The 21,225-nt window shown below is 43.5% G+C and overlaps 1 protein-coding gene across 3 annotated transcripts in view; it reads right to left on the reverse strand.

The window, feature by feature from the left end:
* UBR4 (ubiquitin protein ligase E3 component n-recognin 4) overlaps positions 1-21,225 on the reverse strand; it is an 80,324-nt gene that overhangs the window by 35,354 nt on the left and 23,745 nt on the right. Inside the window, exons 34-63 of one of the 3 annotated variants that reach the window (XM_026082436.1) lie at positions 20,946-21,009; positions 20,539-20,730; positions 19,851-19,921; positions 19,570-19,717; positions 18,770-18,997; positions 18,361-18,531; positions 18,064-18,246; positions 17,592-17,750; positions 16,834-16,986; positions 16,318-16,545; positions 15,291-15,448; positions 13,980-14,151; positions 13,411-13,612; positions 12,952-13,115; positions 12,240-12,456; positions 11,624-11,840; positions 8,972-9,035; positions 8,345-8,479; positions 7,514-7,688; positions 7,026-7,163; positions 6,445-6,566; positions 5,969-6,080; positions 5,108-5,238; positions 4,789-4,966; positions 4,481-4,585; positions 3,409-3,540; positions 2,499-2,667; positions 1,654-1,750; positions 1,112-1,219; positions 531-647 (exon numbers count right to left, since the gene is read on the reverse strand). In XM_026082436.1, coding sequence (XP_025938221.1) covers positions 531-647; positions 1,112-1,219; positions 1,654-1,750; positions 2,499-2,667; positions 3,409-3,540; positions 4,481-4,585; positions 4,789-4,966; positions 5,108-5,238; positions 5,969-6,080; positions 6,445-6,566; positions 7,026-7,163; positions 7,514-7,688; positions 8,345-8,479; positions 8,972-9,035; positions 11,624-11,840; positions 12,240-12,456; positions 12,952-13,115; positions 13,411-13,612; positions 13,980-14,151; positions 15,291-15,448; positions 16,318-16,545; positions 16,834-16,986; positions 17,592-17,750; positions 18,064-18,246; positions 18,361-18,531; positions 18,770-18,997; positions 19,570-19,717; positions 19,851-19,921; positions 20,539-20,730; positions 20,946-21,009 — 4,510 coding nt within the window. Of the gene's footprint in view, positions 1-530; positions 648-1,111; positions 1,220-1,653; positions 1,751-2,498; positions 2,668-3,408; positions 3,565-4,480; positions 4,586-4,788; positions 4,967-5,107; positions 5,239-5,968; positions 6,081-6,444; positions 6,567-7,025; positions 7,164-7,513; positions 7,689-8,344; positions 8,480-8,971; positions 9,036-11,623; positions 11,841-12,239; positions 12,457-12,951; positions 13,116-13,410; positions 13,613-13,979; positions 14,152-15,290; positions 15,449-16,317; positions 16,546-16,833; positions 16,987-17,591; positions 17,751-18,063; positions 18,247-18,360; positions 18,532-18,769; positions 18,998-19,569; positions 19,718-19,850; positions 19,922-20,538; positions 20,731-20,945; positions 21,010-21,225 lie in introns of all 3 variants that reach the window. The other 2 variants (XM_026082435.1, XM_026082434.1) reach the window with 2 other exon arrangements.

Raw genomic sequence — 21,225 nt, forward strand, 5'->3', positions numbered from 1 at the left:
CAGTTCAGACTAAATTTTTTAACCTCTATGCTTTTTTTTATTAATCTCCTTCCCACCACACATACTGCTTTTTATGCCTTATTACTGTACCTTTTAGCAACAAATATCTAAGGAATCCTCTTAGCGACTTTTACGTTGACACAGCAGCATACTGCTTTCCAATAGTCACATTACAAATCCTCTTTAACCCCTTCAGCACCAGYAGGATGCAACAAAAAATCCGCTAGGCCATTTTAAGAAACATCATTCATGTGCTGCCTTGAGCGCAGTCAGAAACTGCCCACAAAACAAGTGAATCCAGTCATCTTTTCACGCTGGTTTCCTCCACCCTGAGTTTCAACAGAGATCTTTTTTCACGATAGCCAAGTAACAGCAACATAGCAGATTCCTCACAAATTATTCCAAAGCACGTTTAGCTGTTTTTTAGTCTTAGACCACGTTATTATAGTTACCAGCTTTTAGACCATCTTTGATGAACGAAAGCTGCCCAACCTCATCACCTCCCTGAAAAAGCAGTTTGAAGAACGTACCTCACAAATGGAAGACTTGGATCCTGACTTAGTTCTGGACATGAACACACTAAGCAGTCTCATTACCACCAAGTGCACTTCATTCACAGGAGAGCGTTCATTTTTCTTAGACACATCCTGCAGRGAGAGAGCTTGCTCACTTACAGACCTGACCATAATGTCCTAGGCATCAAAATTTCAGTGCTTTGATCTTCAAGAAGCATTTCTAAATGAAGCTCAAGCAATAATAAAAAAAGAACAGCATAAATTTCTCAATATAAGGGTAGACAGTGGCCCGGACCTCAGGGAACAGAGTTACAAAAACAAAAAATACATGTATGTAATATTATACATCACTGATCGTGCCTGTTTGATAAGCTGAATTAAGGGAAACAAGTTTTCACGCTAACTTGTTGATGCCAGAACCAGGCATTTTCATATCATTTTCTACCTTATATGCAACGAGCCAAGAGAAATAAACGGTCTGAGCACATTGGTGCAGCAATCTATTTGTACGACTCCTCTGCACCTAATTCCTCCCATGGAAAGAAACCCCATCTAAGCGTAGCAAATCGAGCATGTGTACTCATAGGATAACTTGCCTTTTTGTCCATGCACAGTTCTGCAATGAGCTGGGACAGAAGGTTATCCAAAGCTCCCTTGTCTTTCTCGTCATCTCCATCTAGGTCTGTTGTGAGCATCAGAATAACCTGGAAACAGAAGTCAGAGAAGTAATAGAAGACAGGTTCCACATTTTTGAGACAGATGCAGATTATCTTCCATAAAAACCCTGCAGATTTTATTAGATTAATATATGTTCTTTCCCAAATTCTACCTGCACCATCGCACCCTAATATGACCATTTAGTATAAACCCCAAAGACTCTCCCCAAAGTCATGGGATTCAAGGGTTTTAGCCCTTAGGCTCATAAGCCAACAGCAACACCACACTGAAAAGGGTATGTATCTACCAAAAATCTATGGGAAAGAGTGCTGTGCAATATACTGAACACTTTAAAGAGGGACTCGCACAGTGCCTGGGCAGGGAAGAGGAAGGGAAAAGCATGTGCACATAAAAAAAACTTCTGTAGTAGTAGTGATTAAGTCTTTGATTAAGCCCTAACTCCTGAGCCTTCCTTGGGTACCTGCATGTAAGGAATGGCACGGACTCCTCCAACATTCCTCAGCTGGGGTAAGTTTTGCAGCAGCCGCTCCAGCAACATCAGTCGGACCATGTGCAGCCTAGGAAATCAGAAGCGAGGAATTAGACAGGAAGCATTTTGGACACGTTACAATAAATGGGATGCAGCAGGACCACCAGAAGAGCACCGGAATTTATCACAAAAGCTCAGAGCAAGAAGAAATCCTAAGGTGATCAACTTAGCAGGGACAGGAGTGGACTCCCYGCGAGTCCCTGACAGCCAAGCAACGTCAAAGATGCAGAGCAACTCTGACAAAGGACACAGTTACTTCTTCRCTTCAGAACGATACTGCTGAGCACGATCGCCTGCAGAAATTAACTGTCTAGAAACACGCAGTACAGGTCAGTTCCAAACTGCACTGTAAAAATGACTGAGCGTGTTCCCATGYAATGAGAAACCGCAGACCTTTCCCAAAGGGCTCAGCACATACCATTTTTTCCCTGGCACTGAATTTCACCATCTCCCAAGCTTTATATTTTRGTGACCCCTCTGTTTAATAGCCTCACGCAGGGTTTCTTCATCACTTTTGTACATGCAGGAGTTTTAGGGGACACACACCAGGTTTGTGTAACATGTTACACTGGTGAACGCACAGACGGAGGCATTTTGCAGAGGCGCAGTTTGCTCTAGACTGCTTCAGACACCTGCCACACTCACTTCTGACTTTTATTTTCCAAAGTGGCTAATTATTTTCAATGCATTTAAGCACCTATGGTCTATTCCTCTACAAACAATGCCGCTGCTGAACATACGTACTGTTCTCAGAAGAGGAAAACAAAGATCCTTGCCTGTTGCTGGTGTGGACATCTCCTTCAGCCTCTCCTTCTCCTTCCGAACCATCTCCTTCTTGCTGGCCTGTAGTAGTGCTTATRGCACCTGTGCTTGAGCTGACACTGCCTGGTCCAGCAGGGTGGCCCTCAGCTGTTGTGTCCCCATAGGCACTACTACGGCCAGACACTGAAAAAAAATCAAAGGAAAAAGGAAAAAWAAAAGAGAAAAGGGGGAAAGACAATATCAGCTCAATTGAGCATACATGTTGGTGCTTCACAGCAACCCACAAAGTTGAACTATCCTTTCAAAATTCTGGTTATAAGGAGATGGTGTCAGYGGTTATCTTCAAACTTAAAAAAGGAGTGTCATCTCCACAGATGCTATTCAAYACCCCTAGCAATGTTCTGTTTGCCAGCCTCATCTTTGTGGCACAAATTGAATTGGTTCCACAGCAATAATTAAATTTAAACAGAGTKGGAAGAGGGGTGTTATATACAGCATGGGCAGCATGGACATAATATTTGTAAAAGCCTGTGATTACTGATGACCTTTAAATATATGAAGAACTTTTTTAAAAACTAATCTCTAACCTGGGCATCAGTCTCAAGCAAAAACCAGAAAATTAATTCTATCCCACTAGAAATTATCCAGCAGGTTAGTGAATTCTTTCTATCCTGCCGTAGGCTGCTGCATTGTGTCATTACAGGCCAGCAAACAACTACTGCAGATTCTGCAGGTCTCGCAAACTACAAAAAGTGAGGAAATACCCAGTCYGTATGGCACTTTGGCAGTAACGATAAAACGATGCATGGCATCGCCTATTTGGAGCGGATTCTCTCTTTATCAGGGATCACMCCCTCCCTCCCACACCGCAAAGTTATAGTAGGAATCTGACGTGAAGACACCAGTCCAGCAAGAGGTGCTTACCGCTGTGCTCACCAGCCACGGAGTCCACTGCACTGCCACCGCTCTCGGAGCCCACGCTTCCACCATGGTCAGCAGGTGAAGTCCGAAGAGTTGAGCCATCCGTTGCAGCTGTGCTGCCTTCATCATCAGACGCTGGAGCTAAAAGAATAACGAGAGCTGTTACAAGTAAAAACACTGTCTTGGTATAACTCCAAAAGAAGCACACACTATGAAAGAAAAGCCACAAGGATTCGTCTTTGGTTTCTGGGTCAGTTTTCAACTACAAATCATAAAAGAACTCGGAAGTGTCATTGGTACATTTAAGCCTGCTAAAAGCAGTGGAGGGGAGATACCTTGAGAAGGAAACCTTCTCATCAAATGGACAATTATACAGTTGACATGAAGTCAACAGTAATAACTGGTCCTTCGAAACCTTATTTACCAACAAATTTTAAGTCATCATTTAGGTTAGAAATTATAGATGAAACTTGCTAAAGAGAGCTGAGTAATAATCATAAATACAGGTGAGAACTATTTGCTGTTGGCATCTGTTGATATCAATAGCTATCACATGCAGGTGCAAGCAGCAGTCCTCAAAATGATTCACACACAACATTCTGCCCGCGTACAGAAAAGAAATGATTTCCTAAGTGTTTGCCCTGGCCTGGAAATAGCCAAGAAAGTTAAGAGAAATATGTTGTACTTATTCTTTTTTTAATCTTCCTGCATTTCTTTAAAATTAGCAAAACCTAAAATTTCAAGAGCTAGCACGTTGCAAAAACTGGCACCTGGRCTTTGCTTTGATCCTATCCATGTGTAAGATCAAAAATTCACCCCAGAAACTTTTCCTTAACAAGGTGCATTTCAGCCGTATAACCACAGGAAAAGAGGAAACACCCTTTAAGCTGCAAATATACAGTGGCATTGCTCATTTTATAGCAATGAGCAAAACAGCGCCCAGTGTAAGCGCTCCTTGTCAAAATCATTTTGAAATGCTTAAGCACCCGCAGAAGCCACTACAGCAGAATAGCTATATATATATATWTTTTKAAGATGAACAAAAAAAGTTTGATTCTTTGCAGTGAACAGTTACCTGATGCCGTTGTATCAGAGAGYGTTCCAGCATCAAGAGAAGAAGAACTGGGTGCTTGGCCAGACAGTCCTAAGCTCTGAAGTCCAAGGGCACTACTGCTGCTCCCTGCAAGAGGAGAACAAATGATGAACACTACCATAAAGAATGCTTTAATAAAAAGAGTTCTCACTGGCCTTCCTGGTACATTTTATGGTTCTACTATCTCTGCTTTTTTGGTGGTCACATCAACAGTTTCTGCTCTATGTTTCTTTCTCAATTTCCTCATATCCTATTTGCCTTTTTGACTGCCAATAATGCACACATCTTACCTTGTTGATCTTGTTGCAGGCTCAAGGCAATAGCCAATTCCACCATTGTTTCATCATCTGCATCTGGAGGAATGTCCAGCATTGGTGGGAAACCCTCTGCTCCAGCCAGAAGAGCTTCCAGGGGCGAAGGGTTCCCATTATTCACATTTTCAGAAGTCTCCAGAACCATTGATTCAGACTAGGGAGAAGGAACACAGTGAGAGCTGTTGCCAAACCACCACTAGCTAAAGGAGCACTAAGGATTGATCCTTCATAACTAAACTAAATCCAAGCACATAAAAGACTTGAAAGGCTCCAAAGAGAAGCCCTCTGGACTTACCACCATCTCAAAGTCCCCATGATCAACCTCGCTTTGCTCCTGGCTCTCTTGTCGGATATGCTCGCCATTTGCGATCCCGGAACTCTGCAGCTTGTCTTCTGCATCGTCGTCGTCRTCATCATCTTTATCTCCTGAGTTACAAAGGATTAATTCACAAATGCACTCTTTCCTCGCATCAAGAACAAGGTCACTGACACCATAAGCATCAACAGCATACCAGCTCTAGAACAGCAGGTTTCAACGCTGCTGTGTAGAAGACCCCAGGTTTAGTTTTTTAATCCCACTTCTACCTGTTGCAGGAATCAGGAGCATTTGCRAGGCTGAAACTTTAACACCTCCAGGCCTCCAAGCCTCACTAAGAGTATGGGGTAAGCTGGATGGAAAAAAACCTAAGTTGTCCTTCCTTTACCCAGTCTTTAATAGCTTCCATGACAACTACAATTCACATAAATGCTAAAAAGTATCTCTTGGATGGAGAGCTGATACACTAATTCTAGTCTGCACACATTTTTAAGACTGATTTATAAGGACTTGAAAATATGCACAAAAATACTACGATTGTCTGAACTACTACACCCCTAGAGCAAACAGTTAGATGTCCCTACCGCAGAAATGGGAATATCTTAGAAAGATCTCGAATTTGAAACCTGTGGCATCAAGGAAGAGGCGAATGCGGACAGAAAACAGTCTTCAGGGGACAAGAGAAAAGGAAGAAAGGAAAAGAAAGGAGAAAGACTGGTTTTGTTGCATTTAAAGGACTAGGTTTATTTTCTTGTCAAGAATGAGCCCCATATCACTACCTTTTATGACAAAGAAGGGAGGTCATGCTCGTTTAAAGACAAAGACAAAAATCTTGCATACCCATAGGAGTATTGCTCCGAGGGGAAGATGGCAGGGTCACATGTCTCCGCTTGTTCCTTGGTCTCAGCACTCTGATCAAAGCTTGTTTGCAAGAAAAGCTCACTGCAGGATCCTACGGGGGGTTAACAGTTAACCGTTAAACTTCAAGCTTTTACTGCTCCTTCATAGTATTTGGAAATGCAGCTAAAAATACACTTATGATTCTCTGTTGGTCACGATTCCTGTAAGGCATATGTCACCTCGTAACTTCTAAACATCGTATTTCCACCAGAAGCCATAAAGCATTACTTATCCTTTCACATGCAGCACACGACAAACATTACTAAAACACAGGGAGAGAGAAATTTCGCATTCATTCACTTGTCTCCCAGCTGTGCGGTTTTGGCTGCACACCTTMATTTTGCATGACCTCGCATTTAACTGTCTCCATGTTACCAGTGTTACAGGACGATATGGAGCAGAGCAAGATGACGTACCGGGCAAAGTAACATCTGCATGTAGATCTTGGATGCTGTGTGGATACAGTCCAGTTCACACGTGCAGTATCCATGGATGATATCCACCAAAGCATTGACCGTGGCCTCAACATGAGTCAGACCTAAAGAGGAATAAAAGTAGGACTGTAACCATCTATCTGTTCATTTCGGCATATGGAGCAATACACCTGCAGGAAGCATCTTTTGTTTGTAGACTTCAAGGCACAACATTAGCACCCTAAAAATAGTAAAGTTCCAGTCCAAAATGAGCTTACACACCAGTCTTGCCAGTCTAACACATGGAATACTGCACATGCCCTATACCAGTGCCACTGAATATCCTCTAACACCAAAATAACCATCCATAAAGTCAGATGTGAATAAACCATTCGTCATCAGTCCCCGCATACTCTTGAACAAAAGCATTAGAGCAGAATTTGCAGATATACTTGGAGGGCACGCATGGCATCATTAAGATCTTAAGTCTAGTTTGGAACAAGTCACTTTTTCTATTTCCAAGCTTAAAATAGGTTCCTGCAAAATACACAAGCTTGACAACAGCAAATGAAGAATTAGCACACCTGGCAAGCAGGCAGGGGCAAGGAAGGCGTTTTTGGGTTTCGATGCATGTAGTTTCCAGAAGTGGTTGACCAGCTGGGTAATAAACGTGCACCCATCTCCTTCAGTGTGTTTCTGGGCCTCTTGTCCTTCTTCACTTTCTGTACGAATCAAAAAAACAGCTGTCAGAATTGCACAGGCGAAAGCATCAACCAGCAGAGTAACACTAAGTTTATTTGAAACAGCTTTTGTTAGAGACTCTGATATCTTCATTACAAGGACTATCTCATATCAAACATGTCAAGTACTGTTTATACTTTAAAAACTGGTAATGTGATTGCTCAAGAGAGAGAAATGTATTATGAACAGTCCCCAGCATCTTCAGCCAAAGTGCGTTTGTGGGAGCTCTCCAGGATAAACTATTTATGATCACTGTCACGCTGAACCAGACACCACAAGACATCTTCAGTCATCGCATGAGAAAACTGAATAAAAATCCAGACTTATCTACCTGATTCCAACTGTGGCAGCTTTGACTCCGTATAATGAACAAGATTGTTGGGTCTCATAATAGCAATGGATCGAGCAGTGATGACCAACCTCTGGAACACTTCAGGATCAAGGTCCTTCCCTTCTTTGGTTGAGGAACTCAAGTACTGAATGGCTTTACTTAGCAGTGCTTGATCCTGTAAAGTGGAAGATATGGCAGGCAAAGAAACAGAAGAGACAGCAGCAGCAAAACAACTGAAATACAGCTGCATGGGGAAATTTGGCACTCGCTGCATTAACTCTTGGTCAGTATCATTTAGGAAGGACAACTAATATTAAAAAGTTGTCCAGTAACAAGAAAAGAGTCTGGCTGGAGAATTGATTTTTTTTTTTTCCTCCACAGACTTAAATGTGAACGGAAAGACCAGTGTATAAACGCAGCCTTTGCTTGCCAGTTAAACAGTTTTCAACAGGAATCTACATATTTATCTCAATTATGTTAGTGTACAGTCTAACCACTATTTACCTTTACATTTTCCTATCATATTAAATCAGATGCCTGCAGAAATAGGAACCAGAGCTATGGGACACAGCTGGCAAACAAACCTCACGTGTTTCAAGATACTGATTTCCCTAGATTAACCAATATCACTTCCCACCAAAGTCTTCCAAAAGCATTTTAAGTAGTGAAGTTCTGATGAAACAGACTGCCAGGAAGGCAGGCAGCAGAAACTAAAGGAAAATTATCCAGCAGGTATAAACTGCATGGAAGAAGCGCTTTCCAGGGGCATGTTGCACCTCAACCATAAACTGGCAAGTTACAGTAGACTTTGAAGTCCTTGCTCCAGGTTACCTTGTGGTTATGGTACGCTGAGCGGCTGGTGTGCAAGCTAGCCAAGAGACTCTTGGTTTGCTGCTGGACGCTGGAAGGAGCTGGCATTGACAGCAGCATAGTAGCCAGTTCCTGAGCTGCCACCTTATTCTTCTCCTGTTCCCCAGAAGAGACAAAAACCATTCTTCAGTACATTTACCATGAAGGTGACGCAAAAAGAGTCTGATTTCTCCATGTACCTGAGGCTCCCCTCCTCGCTTTGCTCCTCCCTGCTGAGCATGCAGGTTTCTACCTCCATTCAATACAGTTTTGATATCCCACTCAATTTATGATTTGACATTTAAAGGACATTTCACACGTCTACACAAGAGAAGTCCTTCTGAGATCTGCGGGCTGCTACCCTGCTGTTTTTGCAAACGAGGTCACTCTACAGCACAAAAATCCCACCAGCGATAAATGCAAATGCCAGTTGTCACTCTAAACTAGTTTAAATGCTTTTCCCTACGTCAACTTTCAGATCAGCGCTCCGAGCAAAACGGATGCGGCTCTCTTCCAGTATCAGGCCCTTAGGGCTGCAGGAGGTGCTGATGATCTTGCCCCTCCTCCCCCTCTCTGAAAGCTCAAGCATGTGTTCAGAAAGTTACTTGCCTTCTCGTTGACTGGTCCTACAGCAAAGCAGCTTTCCAGCGCTTCTAAAGAACTCACTACTAGCCTGAAGGGAGAAAGGAAAGCAGGCTTGAGTACATCAACCCTTCTCTCTCCTTAGCACTTTGCTTTATGCAGGCTACAGTCATGAGTAGCTCAGAGACAGCTAACGAATGCCAAGTACAAAATCAAAGCATGATAAAACCTGCCACAGGCACCATGCATATCATTGCATTGTGTTACAGACCAGAGTTAAACCTGGCTCACGCTCACAGACAAACTTAGGACTGCTTTAATAATCCACAGCTGAAAGACAGGGGCTTTTCTCTACCAAAGAGGATAAAACAGTTCCTTACGCAGCCTGCAGCAGGGATAACTTGGATTGTCTTGACAGTACCAATTCACCATGGCCCACAGACGTACGTATGACTGCAGATCAAGGGTTGGCATGACACATGGCAAAAAGCGTAACCGACTTTTCTAAGGGAGCAAGATTCTACCCGCTTGCTATTTTCACACAGGTTGCTCTTTCCAATTTGGAGTTTCAGCTCAAAATAGTCCGGAGGAAAATTAACTCTGAGCACTGGGTATGACCCAAGCGAGGGATGCTGAAGTCCAAACAGCCTGTATTTGGTCACTTTTGACAGCAGGTAAGGCAGGCTAGCAAAATACTTGCCCCAAGGGAAACCCTTATTGACAGCTCGCAGCAGAGYGCTGCATCTCCCTCGCAGCACTGCTCCTCGCCTTGCGGTGCGACTACCTGAAACGCCACCATCTGACACACCGAGAGGAGCAGTGCAAGAATACAGATAACAGGAGGGAAGAGAGCGCGTTAAGGGGAGAAATAACGACGACGGAGTGGACGCTAAGTAGAAGAAACAGCACGAGAACGAGGCAAATTCTCTGGCCTGGTGGTGATAAGGAGCAGCACATTCCCCTACTCTCAGCCACCCTCCGTAAAGCGAGTGGGGAAATATAAGTGGGAGAAGAAGACAGAAGGAGGGACAGAAGCAAGAAGAGTCTGTCAAACAAACAACAGTTACGCTGTATCCAGCGGAAATCTGCAAACCACCTCCTCTTTACATTTTGCTAAATCATCTGCCATGCAATGACCAGAATGTAAAGAAGCGAATGTCACTCGAAAAAAAAACAAAAAAAACAGAAAACAGTCAACAAAAGCCACATCATGTGTTCTGTCTCTCTGACACACACTCACTCGTGCAGAGAAAAGGATGGCATACTAACCGGTCCAAGGTGGTTAGGGACTCAGTTTCAGAACTTTGGGGGAGCAAAGAAAAAGGAAAAAAAAAAAAAATGTGTAAAGCTCACAGAAAAACTCCCTAGAACACATTCTAAGCAAAAGGCAAATTAAATGGGCAATCAGGAAGCTGGGAGAGCAATATATACAGTAAATCTAAGCACAGCTCTACCTGGGCAGCACACGCCTGCCTAATAGCAAAAGAAATTAAAGGAGATCCAGGCCACCTAGCACAGAGAAGCCAAGCACGTTGCTTAAAGCATCATTGAAGGTCAAATTCAAAGATACAGACGCCAAACTTCTGATGGGAAAACTGCCTCTTGCCTGCCATTAGCTGTTCCTACTCAAGAGGCCCGTTATAAGGTAATGGCATTCTGTAACACGTAAAGTAAAAATAAACGTTTTTTGGGTGCTGGGTTTTACGAAAACAATCTCACTGCTTTGGAAAAAACAAGAAGCATGTCTGTGCAGAGAGAGACATCTTGTGGAGGCGTCATGGCAGAGGAGAGAAGAAAAGAGAAATTACGCACAGGAAAAAAAAAATCCATGAACTATTATATAAAATATTACAGGACAGCAATAGGTGCCAAAACCCTTCAACCGGATGCAACTGCCACTTTAAGCATGACAGTTTCAGTAAGACAAAAATCAACTGTCATTTTCTCCACTTAAGTCAAGTGACGTACACCTTAAAATGCTTATTTTTCAGCAGCGCTGGTTCTTCTCCGATCTGTTTTCCCTCCTGTTCCTGCCAGCTCGCAGGCTTTCTACAACCCTTACAGCACAGACCGTGTGAGCTCACGGAAAGAAAATAGGACGGATGTAAAAAAAGGTTTCCTTTCTTCTGCCAAATACATGCCCAACTCATCCCTGTGGTCTGTCTTGCAGCAGGGATGTGGCGGGGGAGAAAAAAAAGCAGAATCACTTCTTCCACCACAGTAGTTAAGCCTGTCATATACAGCCTGTAAGATAAGGTGTTGGGAACCACTCGCCTAGGGCAAGGTCACGCACGAAGTCCTCCTCAAAACTGAACTCAGGTTTGGAGAGGCCTAACCTTTGCAAGCTCTGGAGACTGAAAAAGGGCTAGCTCGAAATGAGAAAATGTACCGAGGCAGCAGCAATCTCCTCCAGCTCATCGAGACGGCCGTAACAAATGAACTTAGCAACATGAAGCATAAACACAGACCTATCCTCTAACTCCGCCAGATACTTCAAGAGCGAGTGGGAAGCCCTCTTCAGAAGATCATTGACTGTTCAGGCGCTGTTTTGCACAGCAGTGAGAATCCTTCACTAACCCTGGACGTTCTCCCGGTTAAGAACACCCAAGTGTATCTAGGGCCCCTCTAGAGCGACTAGCCATTTTTCAAAGGCAAATAAAAGCAAGACTACAGAGATACCTCTCCAGAACGGTTCCGCTAGCAGCAGCCGGGGCAGCTGTCTCCGTGTCTCCAGTGCCATTCCCTTGATTCAGGTTTGGGGGGCAAACATTGCTCACGGAAGCAGATGGAAAATCCTCGGGGGGCTCGTCGGGCCATCCAAACTGCTCTTTGGTTTTGCCATAAATCTTTATGGAATCCATCATTGTGACTCCAGCAGGATCCACAGAAGCCCCAACTGCAGTGACAAGAGAGGTTTCTTAAACAAAAAAACCCACAAAATGCTTTCTCCTGAGTATCAACAAGCGTAGCTTCTTCAGGTCAGGATAGTAATTACACTGTCGCTTACATACATCCACTGACTTAGTTTCACCTCCTTTTCAAGGCCACTTTCCTTCTATATTACCTCAACACAAAATTCTTGAGCTGAACTGAGGTATGGCACATTTATTCACTGCAACAAGAAGCTGGGCCCTCAAGAAACATTACGTGTGCAGGATCTGCACCTCAAACTCTCTCTCTGTGGTCAGGTCAAACCAACAGCTCGTGGAAATCCTCCTCGCGATGAGGTCAAGCACAGCAGCTTCAACAAGCTAAACCAACAGGTAGTCAAAGCAAACAATCAACAAAGACTTACTGAAGATGGTTAGCTTTTTGTCAGCCTGCAAGGCTTCCTCACGAGTGAAAGGGAAATCAAACCAGCGAGCCCTAGTCATGTTCAGCTGCATGGTGCGGCCAAATATCTCCAAGTACGAGGGCGCTCTCTCTATCGCTTGCGTGCCAATCTGGATCCGCATGCCCGTCATCACCATTGTGCTGTTATTGTTCRTCACTTCAATGGTGAAACCCCCAGGCTGCAGGAAACAAAGCACAGCTCAGAAAGGGAAAGTCAAAAAAAACCCCACTGCTAAGCACAACCTTATATTACATCATCTCCCTGCAAGACCAAGGGCCATTCTGCACCACGGCACAGCGAGCTATTCCCTGAGAATCAAATTTGACTTTCTACAGTGTTCTTTTTAGAAGTAAAATGCCCATTTGGAAGTCCTGCGTGTGAAAGCAGACACACAGTTTGTTCTGTAGAGCCTTCCTATGGTGGAGGATTAATCCTTGAAAGCAGAAGACTGGCTGTAATTTTTGCATGCTGAGCTGACTGTTCAGATGTCTGTATTTGAGCATACAATGGAAATCTCTACGTAGGTGCCTCCAGTGTTTATTTAACAGCATTACTGGTTTTGCATAGGATCGTTTGAAAAACAATGCAGACTTCTGAGAAAAAGACACACCACCAACCCTGCCAGTAATGTCACCTAGAAGCCTAAGAGAGCCCCCCAAATTGCCTCATTTACCTTCGTGTTGGCCACATACATGCCGGTGGAATTGAGCCGGTGCTTTATCTGCTGAGCATTGTAAACCTGCAGCAGGTCATTGCCTCCAAATTCCACATCTGTGAGCTGCTGGTTGTGCTCAAAGAAGTCAATAGGGAAGTTTACTTGGCTAGATGTGCGAGTTGCTAAAAGAAAAGAGAGAGGCAATTTTTACAAGAGACATTAACAGGTAAAGCTAAGGTACAAAAGCTGCAGAATGAGCTCACTTCTTTTGGAAATGCCTGCGGTTGCCAAATAGTCATTCATTTATCATATATGCCTACGAAAATATTCCACCATGACTGTCACACTTAGTCCTGAGGTTAACTAGTAATTGTCAGAAGTGAATGTCTGAAGTTTCTATAGGATGCTGATCAATCTTCACATCTGCATTTGCCATTGGTACCTTGAACAAGATAAACACAAGAAGAAATGCCTTACTAATGGCAGCTGCCTTGCGCTTGCGAACTGGCTTCATGATGCTGATGACACTGCTGGGTTGGAGCGAGGGCTGGAGCCAGTAGGAGGTATTTTCTACATTGGCCATGTAGATCCGCAGACTGCCATCTTCGCACAGGAGGATCATAGTAGTCCTCTGCTGCTCATTGCAGGCGGTGTGACGGATGGCCACCATGTCCTGAATCTGGAAAAGCGAGCCATGCAAGTCAAGGGAAGGACCTGGCAACTGCTGTTCACAGCAAACTCTTTGCATGAGAAAGGTCGCAACGATTAGAGAGAGCAGATAAGAAGCTCAAAGATGATGATAAACTAGAGCAAAAAATACCTGTTTGGAAGCAGGGGTAAAAATACGTTCTAAACGCTTTAAAAACACAGATGAGTCAAAAAGCTTGTATAACAAAAAACTGTTCCCAACAGCAGTTAAAAGCCATTATAAGCGGGAATCATCTTTAGGATATCGTGAAAAAAGCTTGCATTATGAAAATCTAACTGCAATGGAACCACAAGAGAGTATGCTTGAAGGGCCAAAAATACAGGGAACCACGACTGACCTTTGCTTTGGCTGGCAAGGTTTTAATCTCCTGGATGAGAAAGGTATCTGGCTTCACCATCACCACCAGTGGAACACCTGTGGTTTGTTGAACACAGCACACCAAGCCAGGATGGTTCATGACCTCAGACCACTGACACAGCGCTGGTGAAGTCTTACTCCCACCATTTGAACTGCGAGAGATGAAGGGCAGAATGACATTAATTTAAGTAACAACAKGCGAAAAGAGGCAAAATCCTTTACCGTTCAAATTAGTTAAAGCTTCCTCTTCAGGAGGAACCCTAAGCACTTCATTAATGAACAGCCAGGAACATAGGTGCCCTGCTGCCCAGTTTATAGGTGAGAAACCAAGGAGTCACTTAAGCGAGCAGAAGGCATGAGCACCCCAATTCAAGTCCTGATCTCTACCCGGAAGACTTGAGGGAAGACATTTACCTAGCAATATTTTATGCCCAAAACCAAGGAAGTAATTTTAAAACAGCTTTAAACTATTTTTTAAAAGCACATGCTCCTGTTATCAGACCATTACTGGGGGAACAACTAACTATACTGCTCCATCCTGGCACAGTGCAGCACACAGGTTAGAATCGATGTGAACAGATGTGCAGTTTTATGTTTCAACACACCCAACAGTACTAAGCAGAGGCCAACACAGGAGAATCTGCGTGATTCTGCTCTTTGAAACAAAAAGCCGCAAAAAGACTATACCAAACCTGACCAGGGGCAAGGGAGCTCTTGGAACCCGACACTTCTACAAAAATCTATTCAAGATAGTGGCTTTGTCTTGGGCTAGCGAGAGTGTGTTAGGCTATCTGTGGCCTAAGTGCCCAGCTCTGCTTGTCAGAACAGATGACAGAAGAGCTTTTTTCTTGACATTTTCATAGCGAGAGATAGGTCTCCCTCAGGGAAGCCTGAAAATGAGCCTTAATATGCACAAGGTCCGCTGCAGCACTGGTGCCGAAAGGAAACAAAGGCTTCCTGCTCTGCATGCTCCGCGTGGGTGGATAATCCCATCAGTTCCAGCTGCTGCACCAGCAGCAGCTCTGCACTGAGCAGCAAGGCTGCTCTGAAGCCACCTTTCCACCGCGAAATCCTCGTGAGGGGAAGAAATGCATTCACACCCCACTGCCCCCACAGCCAGCTTTGGTTTCAAACCATTTTGCAATTAGGGCAGAAACAGCATGGAGAATAGTACGAAATCAGCAGCCGAAAACAGGAACTTCACCACAAGCTTTGGCCACCAGGAGCTGAGTTGTTAAGAATAATTAGTAAGAAACAGAAATATTGGGGGAGTCTTCCAGCTGAGCCTCACCTCTTTATGTTAATTGGGAATAGCCGCTGTACCTCCAGATTGGCCCGGCTGATGGTGGCTGCAAAGGATTTGCCTTGACAGTAACTGAAGAATAACATCTGTAGGACATGGGAGTAATATACGGACACACCACCTCCTGCTACCTGGCCGTTACTGTCCTGTAGGATCAGAGAAGAACAGTGGCATTTCAGATAAACACACATCCTCCAAAAGACTCCCACGCAGTCAGGCGTTTAAATTTCTCAACTGACAGAACGATTTCCAAAGCCTCTCCCCAGCTCCCCCCACCGCCCTAAACACAGCCCTACATGACAATTTTATAAGCTGAGCTCCTTGGTGAACTCATCCATCAGATACTTCAAAGGCTTTTGAACGGGATACTGAGATTGCATACCCGCAGGCTGTAGGTAGCACACTCAGCTACAGCATCCGTACGCTCAAATGTTGTATGACAATCTCCCACGGAGCCCTCCCCATGTTCTCAGCTCATAAAAGAGCTTTCCTGCAGGCCCTCTCATCTATCTCCCTGTTTTGGAGCAGTCTGGGGGAAAAGCACCATACAAAATTTAGACAGATTTTAAAAGGCACCTGCATCTGTAGCGTGCACCAAGAGCACTACAGAGTTGCTACCAACCAGAAACAGAGGCTCACAGCATCTCTGCAGCACCAGCAGTGACTCATAACCTCGTCCATTCTGGTTATTGCACCTTTAGAGAGCCTCGCTCTGAGAACAACCCYGCTCTGAAACCATCTCCCTGCCAAGAAATCCTGCTGGGCATAACTTCAGACCGAACCATGGAAAACATGATCCGTTTTCTAGATGAAAGGATCAAGGGGTTTAATTTTCGCCCCCACCCCCTTTTACTGCAAGGATATTTCTCTCTTTAGAGGAACAGCAACCAAGCTGATCTAGATCAGGAAATTTAAAAAAAAAAGAAAAAAGAAAATTTCTGCCTTCAACTGTCAGATGCAAACRAAAGAGAAAGCCACTGCAGCTCATACCGTAAGAAAGGGAAGTCACCATTACCTTTAGGTCTTCGTGGTTCACCTCAAGCACATTGGTGACATAGAATGGGCCATGCTGGGCGCTGCTTGCCTCTTCCATAAGCTGCGTATAAATGTACCCAGCAGAKGACATGATCACTATTATGTTCTTCCCCTCCTCGTTGAAGAGGAAAGTGACATCCCTGATTTTGGAGCTTGGTAGAAGGAAATAGAACGTCGGGCTCAAGGCATCTACAGAAAGATCATAGATCTGTGGGAAGAACCAGGAAAAGTTAACTGCTAAGCTAGAGAACAGTCCTTTTTGACAATGCAAAGAGACACAAGTTGAGACAAGGGAACACCTACTAGATGTTAGGGAAAATCTTTTTTAAAAAACAAACAAACAAAAACAATGACAGTAGTCAAACACCTCAAATTTATATTTCTAATTTATTTCTAAGAATACTGTAATATTCTCCTACAGGTGACTCAGAGACCCAGGCTTTAATGTCTGAAACAAGACAAGGAAATATCATCCATAGCTTACGACTAACCATACCTTCACGAAGTCTGCAGTCACAATAGCAAGCTCCGTTTGAGATCCTGGCAGCCACACAGCTTTAATGATGAAATTTCCAGTGGCTAGTTGGGGATGAAGCACCAAATGATCCGAGACCGATCCAGAGCTGCTGAACGTTAACACATGGCAGTCCTGGAGTAATGAAAAACATGAGTCAAATATTAGAACAAAAAATGTAAACATTTTAAGCCAAGAACAATGTTAAAAGCCAGCATTCCTCCTAGCTCCAATGATTCATGCAGCAAGAATCCAAATTCCTGCATTTAAGATGAGCTACATTAAAGTTTGTAAAACACATCTGAGTCCAACTGTTTCTCAGCTCTAGAATAGATTGTGCATTCTGAACTGTAAAGGCTGAATCCAAATTTCAGAGAAGACACAGAAATGTCCTTGCTATAAAACACCAGAGTTGTTACAGACTAGTTCTAACGCATTTTAAGTTTCACATGGCTAAGTCTTGGCTCCCGTCTTAGAGCAAAATTGGCCTAAATACAATCAGAAGAAACACTTYATTTGACCAGAAGAAATACTTTATTTGGGGCATTGTCCCATTTATTAAATTATTCATATGTAAAGTAAATGAATTAGTGCCTATACCCATATGAAAGTGATTTATGAGCTAAAATTAGTGACAGACCTTTGGAACTTTTATGGCTCAACTCCTCAGAGGAAAGAAATACAGCCTGGTTTGAGACGATATCTCCAACTGTCTAGAAAAGGGCTTGTCAGACACTTACTTTCAGTCCACACACAGCCAGGTAGTCCTCCTTGCAGGGATTTCCAGTAAGGCTCAGGACAGTAAATGGAACTGGTGCAGATGCAAGGCGAGTAAGGGTCAATTTTCTTTTGCTGGAGTCTGCTTGTTTCAGCAATGCTGAGAGCTGGAGGACTGTAATCTGCAAAATGAAATTAACTTAGTTATCCAACTTCAGCATCAGGAGGGAGGTGGGGGGGGGGGAAAAAAACACACTGCAATTTTAATTCTATGATTACATCCCCCCAGTTTTCATTGTCTGCTGCAAGAATACTTTTCTCTGAAGAATAAGAGCTTCTTCTCAGTTATCTAATACTTTACAGAAGACACAGATCTGACAACAGGGAGCCTGAATCTTTTTCTATTTGTTGCTTAGTATTTTAAGGCTGTTTCATTCTCCTTTACAATCCAACCTCCTTCATAGAGCTAGAAGTAGCTGTCTTCTCAGGACTCACCTTGCCCTTTTCATGGCTCACAGCCAGGTGCTGACGACGTCCATGCGGGGAAGACAGCACGCACATCGCCACCCGCCTCAGCACGTGAGCGCTGATCAGCTGTCGGATCGTCTGGCCCTGGTCACCACTGTAGTTCATGCGGACGTTTTCAAAAGCACCTTCTTGAGAGCCAAGAGTTGGGACCTGAGTCATTAGTAATGAACAGCACATATAGAAGTATATCACTGAAACTTTTCTGCTTGAAAACGATCCCTCCCACTCATATTCCAAGCACTCTTAACACCTTTAGTATCATACCATTAACTGATCTGTCATTTCTACTGTCTTGTCCAAAGTGTGCAGCTCATTGAGAGCTTGCTGTGCACGACTGCTGCTGCCCATGGCTGAAGCTTGCTGGAAGTTTATCTGAATGGCATCCATTAAGAAATTCAGCATCTCCAGCACCAAAGGAGCAAAGGAGAAGTTAGCCTACAAGAAACAGATATGGCAAGTCAGGCACAAGATACTCCTGCTGGGAATCTTCACAAGAGCTGCGTTTCAGCTATTCTTTCAAACCTGATGCTGCTTTTAGGATCCCCATTAGCATAATGAAAAGCACAAAAATTAGGCAACTTCGCTGATAACCAACAAAGCTACTCRATACAGAATTCAAAATTAACCTTCAGCATAGGCCACCTTCCCTTTAACAGCTAGCTGATAATTATACCTGGGACTGCAATTCCTCCCGACAGCCCTCGACATTTCTACATAGGCTGCTCTTCTTGGGTTTTTCTTCGTCGGGGCCCTTCCCCTCACTGATGGTGACCTTGGCTTTCTCTGCAGGAGACGCGCTTGCATGTCGAATTACACTCTCGGGCACTCTGGGCTCGCTCTGGAATGCGGATTCTTTCATGGTAGAGCTCATGCCGCTGCTGGGAGTTCTCTTCACCAAAGCCTGACAACGAAACAGCAAGACTGAGAGCCCAAACCAGACTCAATTTTACCACTGACAAAACGAATACAGATTGTAATAGCAGCAGTAACAATGTAATTTTGAAAAAAACGGAATGCAATTCTCACAGAATGCAATTTTAACGAAGTAAGAACCACCATCCTGTATCCTGCATGTCGCTCTCCACCCAAGTATTAGAAAAACATTCATATTTGAAAGTAACTTAGTTGCTGCTAGTGGAAAGCATAGAAAGAGCTGGTATCTGACAGCTGGACAGCTTAAGCCAACTTGTGAATTCTGGAAAAAATAGGTGGAATCCCAGTAGCCATCAGTAGAGAGACTTGTCAATGCATTTATTCGGTGGAAAAAAAATTAAGTCACCAGGCAAGCTGTAAATTAGGAGGAAGAGGTAAAGTTCATTGTAAAGCCAAGGCCTTCAAGTCTCAGTACTCTTATGCATTCGTATTGTGACGTAAATTACTGTAGAACAGAAAACTCTGCAGAAGTCCTTAAAAACTCAGGAAAGCGCTTGTGGGGGGACAAACTGCTTGAATTTTGACAAAAAGACAGTTTACCAGGCAACTGCCATCCTCCTTGGCTCCACAGTCACAGAAGAATGATCCGTACTTGGCATAAGAAATTTCATGATCCTTGTGACAAACTTTAGCACAAACTGTGCAAACACCAACCCCATCAACCATCTTGCAAGTGTGACAATGATACCTGCACAAAATAAACCRGATAAGTTAGAAATTACAGTGCCTCAGGAAGACTCTACAGACTGCATTTCTCTCCTTCTCAATGGCCAGAAATATCAAGCTGCAATTCTGACCAGGAAGTCTTGAAAGATTCTTACCAATGTTGGTTCATGAATTCTTTCTGTGTGATGGTGAAGGTACAGAGTTTATTGCAAAGAGAATCTTCATCCTATACGAGAAAAAAAGCGTTTTAGTAAGGCGCTACAATTGCACGGCTACGCTAAAGGCACATGGTACATGTTCCTCATCTACCAAATGTGCATTTCAAGAACAGTGAGTTTTAGCACCACCTAGCCAAAAGAAGGCAGCTAGTATCAAACCACACGGAGAGAGGACATGGCCTCATTTTACAGTAACTAGAAAGAATTAACCAATAAAAAGGAAATAGTAACAAAAATATTATTTTGAGATGACAGATTTTAAAGAATGAGTTAGTAACAGCTTGCTTTTCACCTAGCAGCACTTAAAAACCTATTCTACGTTGCTCATCGATATAAAAGCTAATAAWTGATAACAATTAGGTAAAAACAGACATCTTATTCCTACTTCATTTCTTCCTTTCTTTTTCTAAAAAAAGCTTTTGCCTTTTGTTGACATCATAAAATCAAAAGATTTATGCAGGAATGACAGACATTCCCTTCCAGATCTGACAACTAAGGCTCTTCACTCAAYTTCACATTAGGAACAGACAAAAATATCTTAATTTATAACCTGAACAATTCTGATAGGGAAGCTGCAACAGAAATCTCCATCTCATTTGCAGCATTAACCGTGGTTATCACTTACCGAATCTTCAGCTTGAGAGTCTTCCTCCTCCACAGCCAACTCTTCCACCCAGTCCGAATCCACCTCAATAGCCCGTTCTTCTCCGTCAACAGAAAGATGACTTGGTCCTTGGCCACTGGTCTGACTCAGTGCATTAGTGACATCAGCCAGGTAAGAGACGATGTGGCACGTACACTCCAGGATAGTAACATGCTGTAAGCAAAGATTAGCAAAAATGAGAGGCAACACTTACATCCCACAATAGCTGCTATAGGGCAGGAAAATATAGCGCGCACACACACACACACACACACACCCCGACCAACCAAATCTCTTTCAACTCCCACCACGCAAGGAGAACACGACAGCCAATACAGCTCATGCCCGAGATTTATTCCCGCAAATTGAGTAACAGCTACATGTTTTACCTTCCCCTGCATGACGTTGGCGTTCATTTTTTCTATCACATTCTTTTGAGACAAGTATTTCTTGCTGTAGCAGAAGAGAGAGGAAAAATTGTTACAACTAACAGCCTTTGGGAAGTATAAACCCAGTATAAACCACAAATAGCTTCAAGCATTTAGTTTGCTTTCCATCAGCAATAGGAAAGGTATCAATGCAGTAATTACTTAAATCATCAAGAGTGGAAAAGACAAAGATCACATAGTTATTCTCAACGGAGACATACAAAGAAGCCCATCGCAGTCA

The sequence above is a fragment of the Apteryx rowi genome, unplaced genomic scaffold (assembly GCF_003343035.1).
Source record: "Apteryx rowi isolate R43461 unplaced genomic scaffold, aptRow1 scaffold_577, whole genome shotgun sequence".
Lineage (NCBI taxonomy): Eukaryota > Metazoa > Chordata > Aves > Apterygiformes > Apterygidae > Apteryx > Apteryx rowi.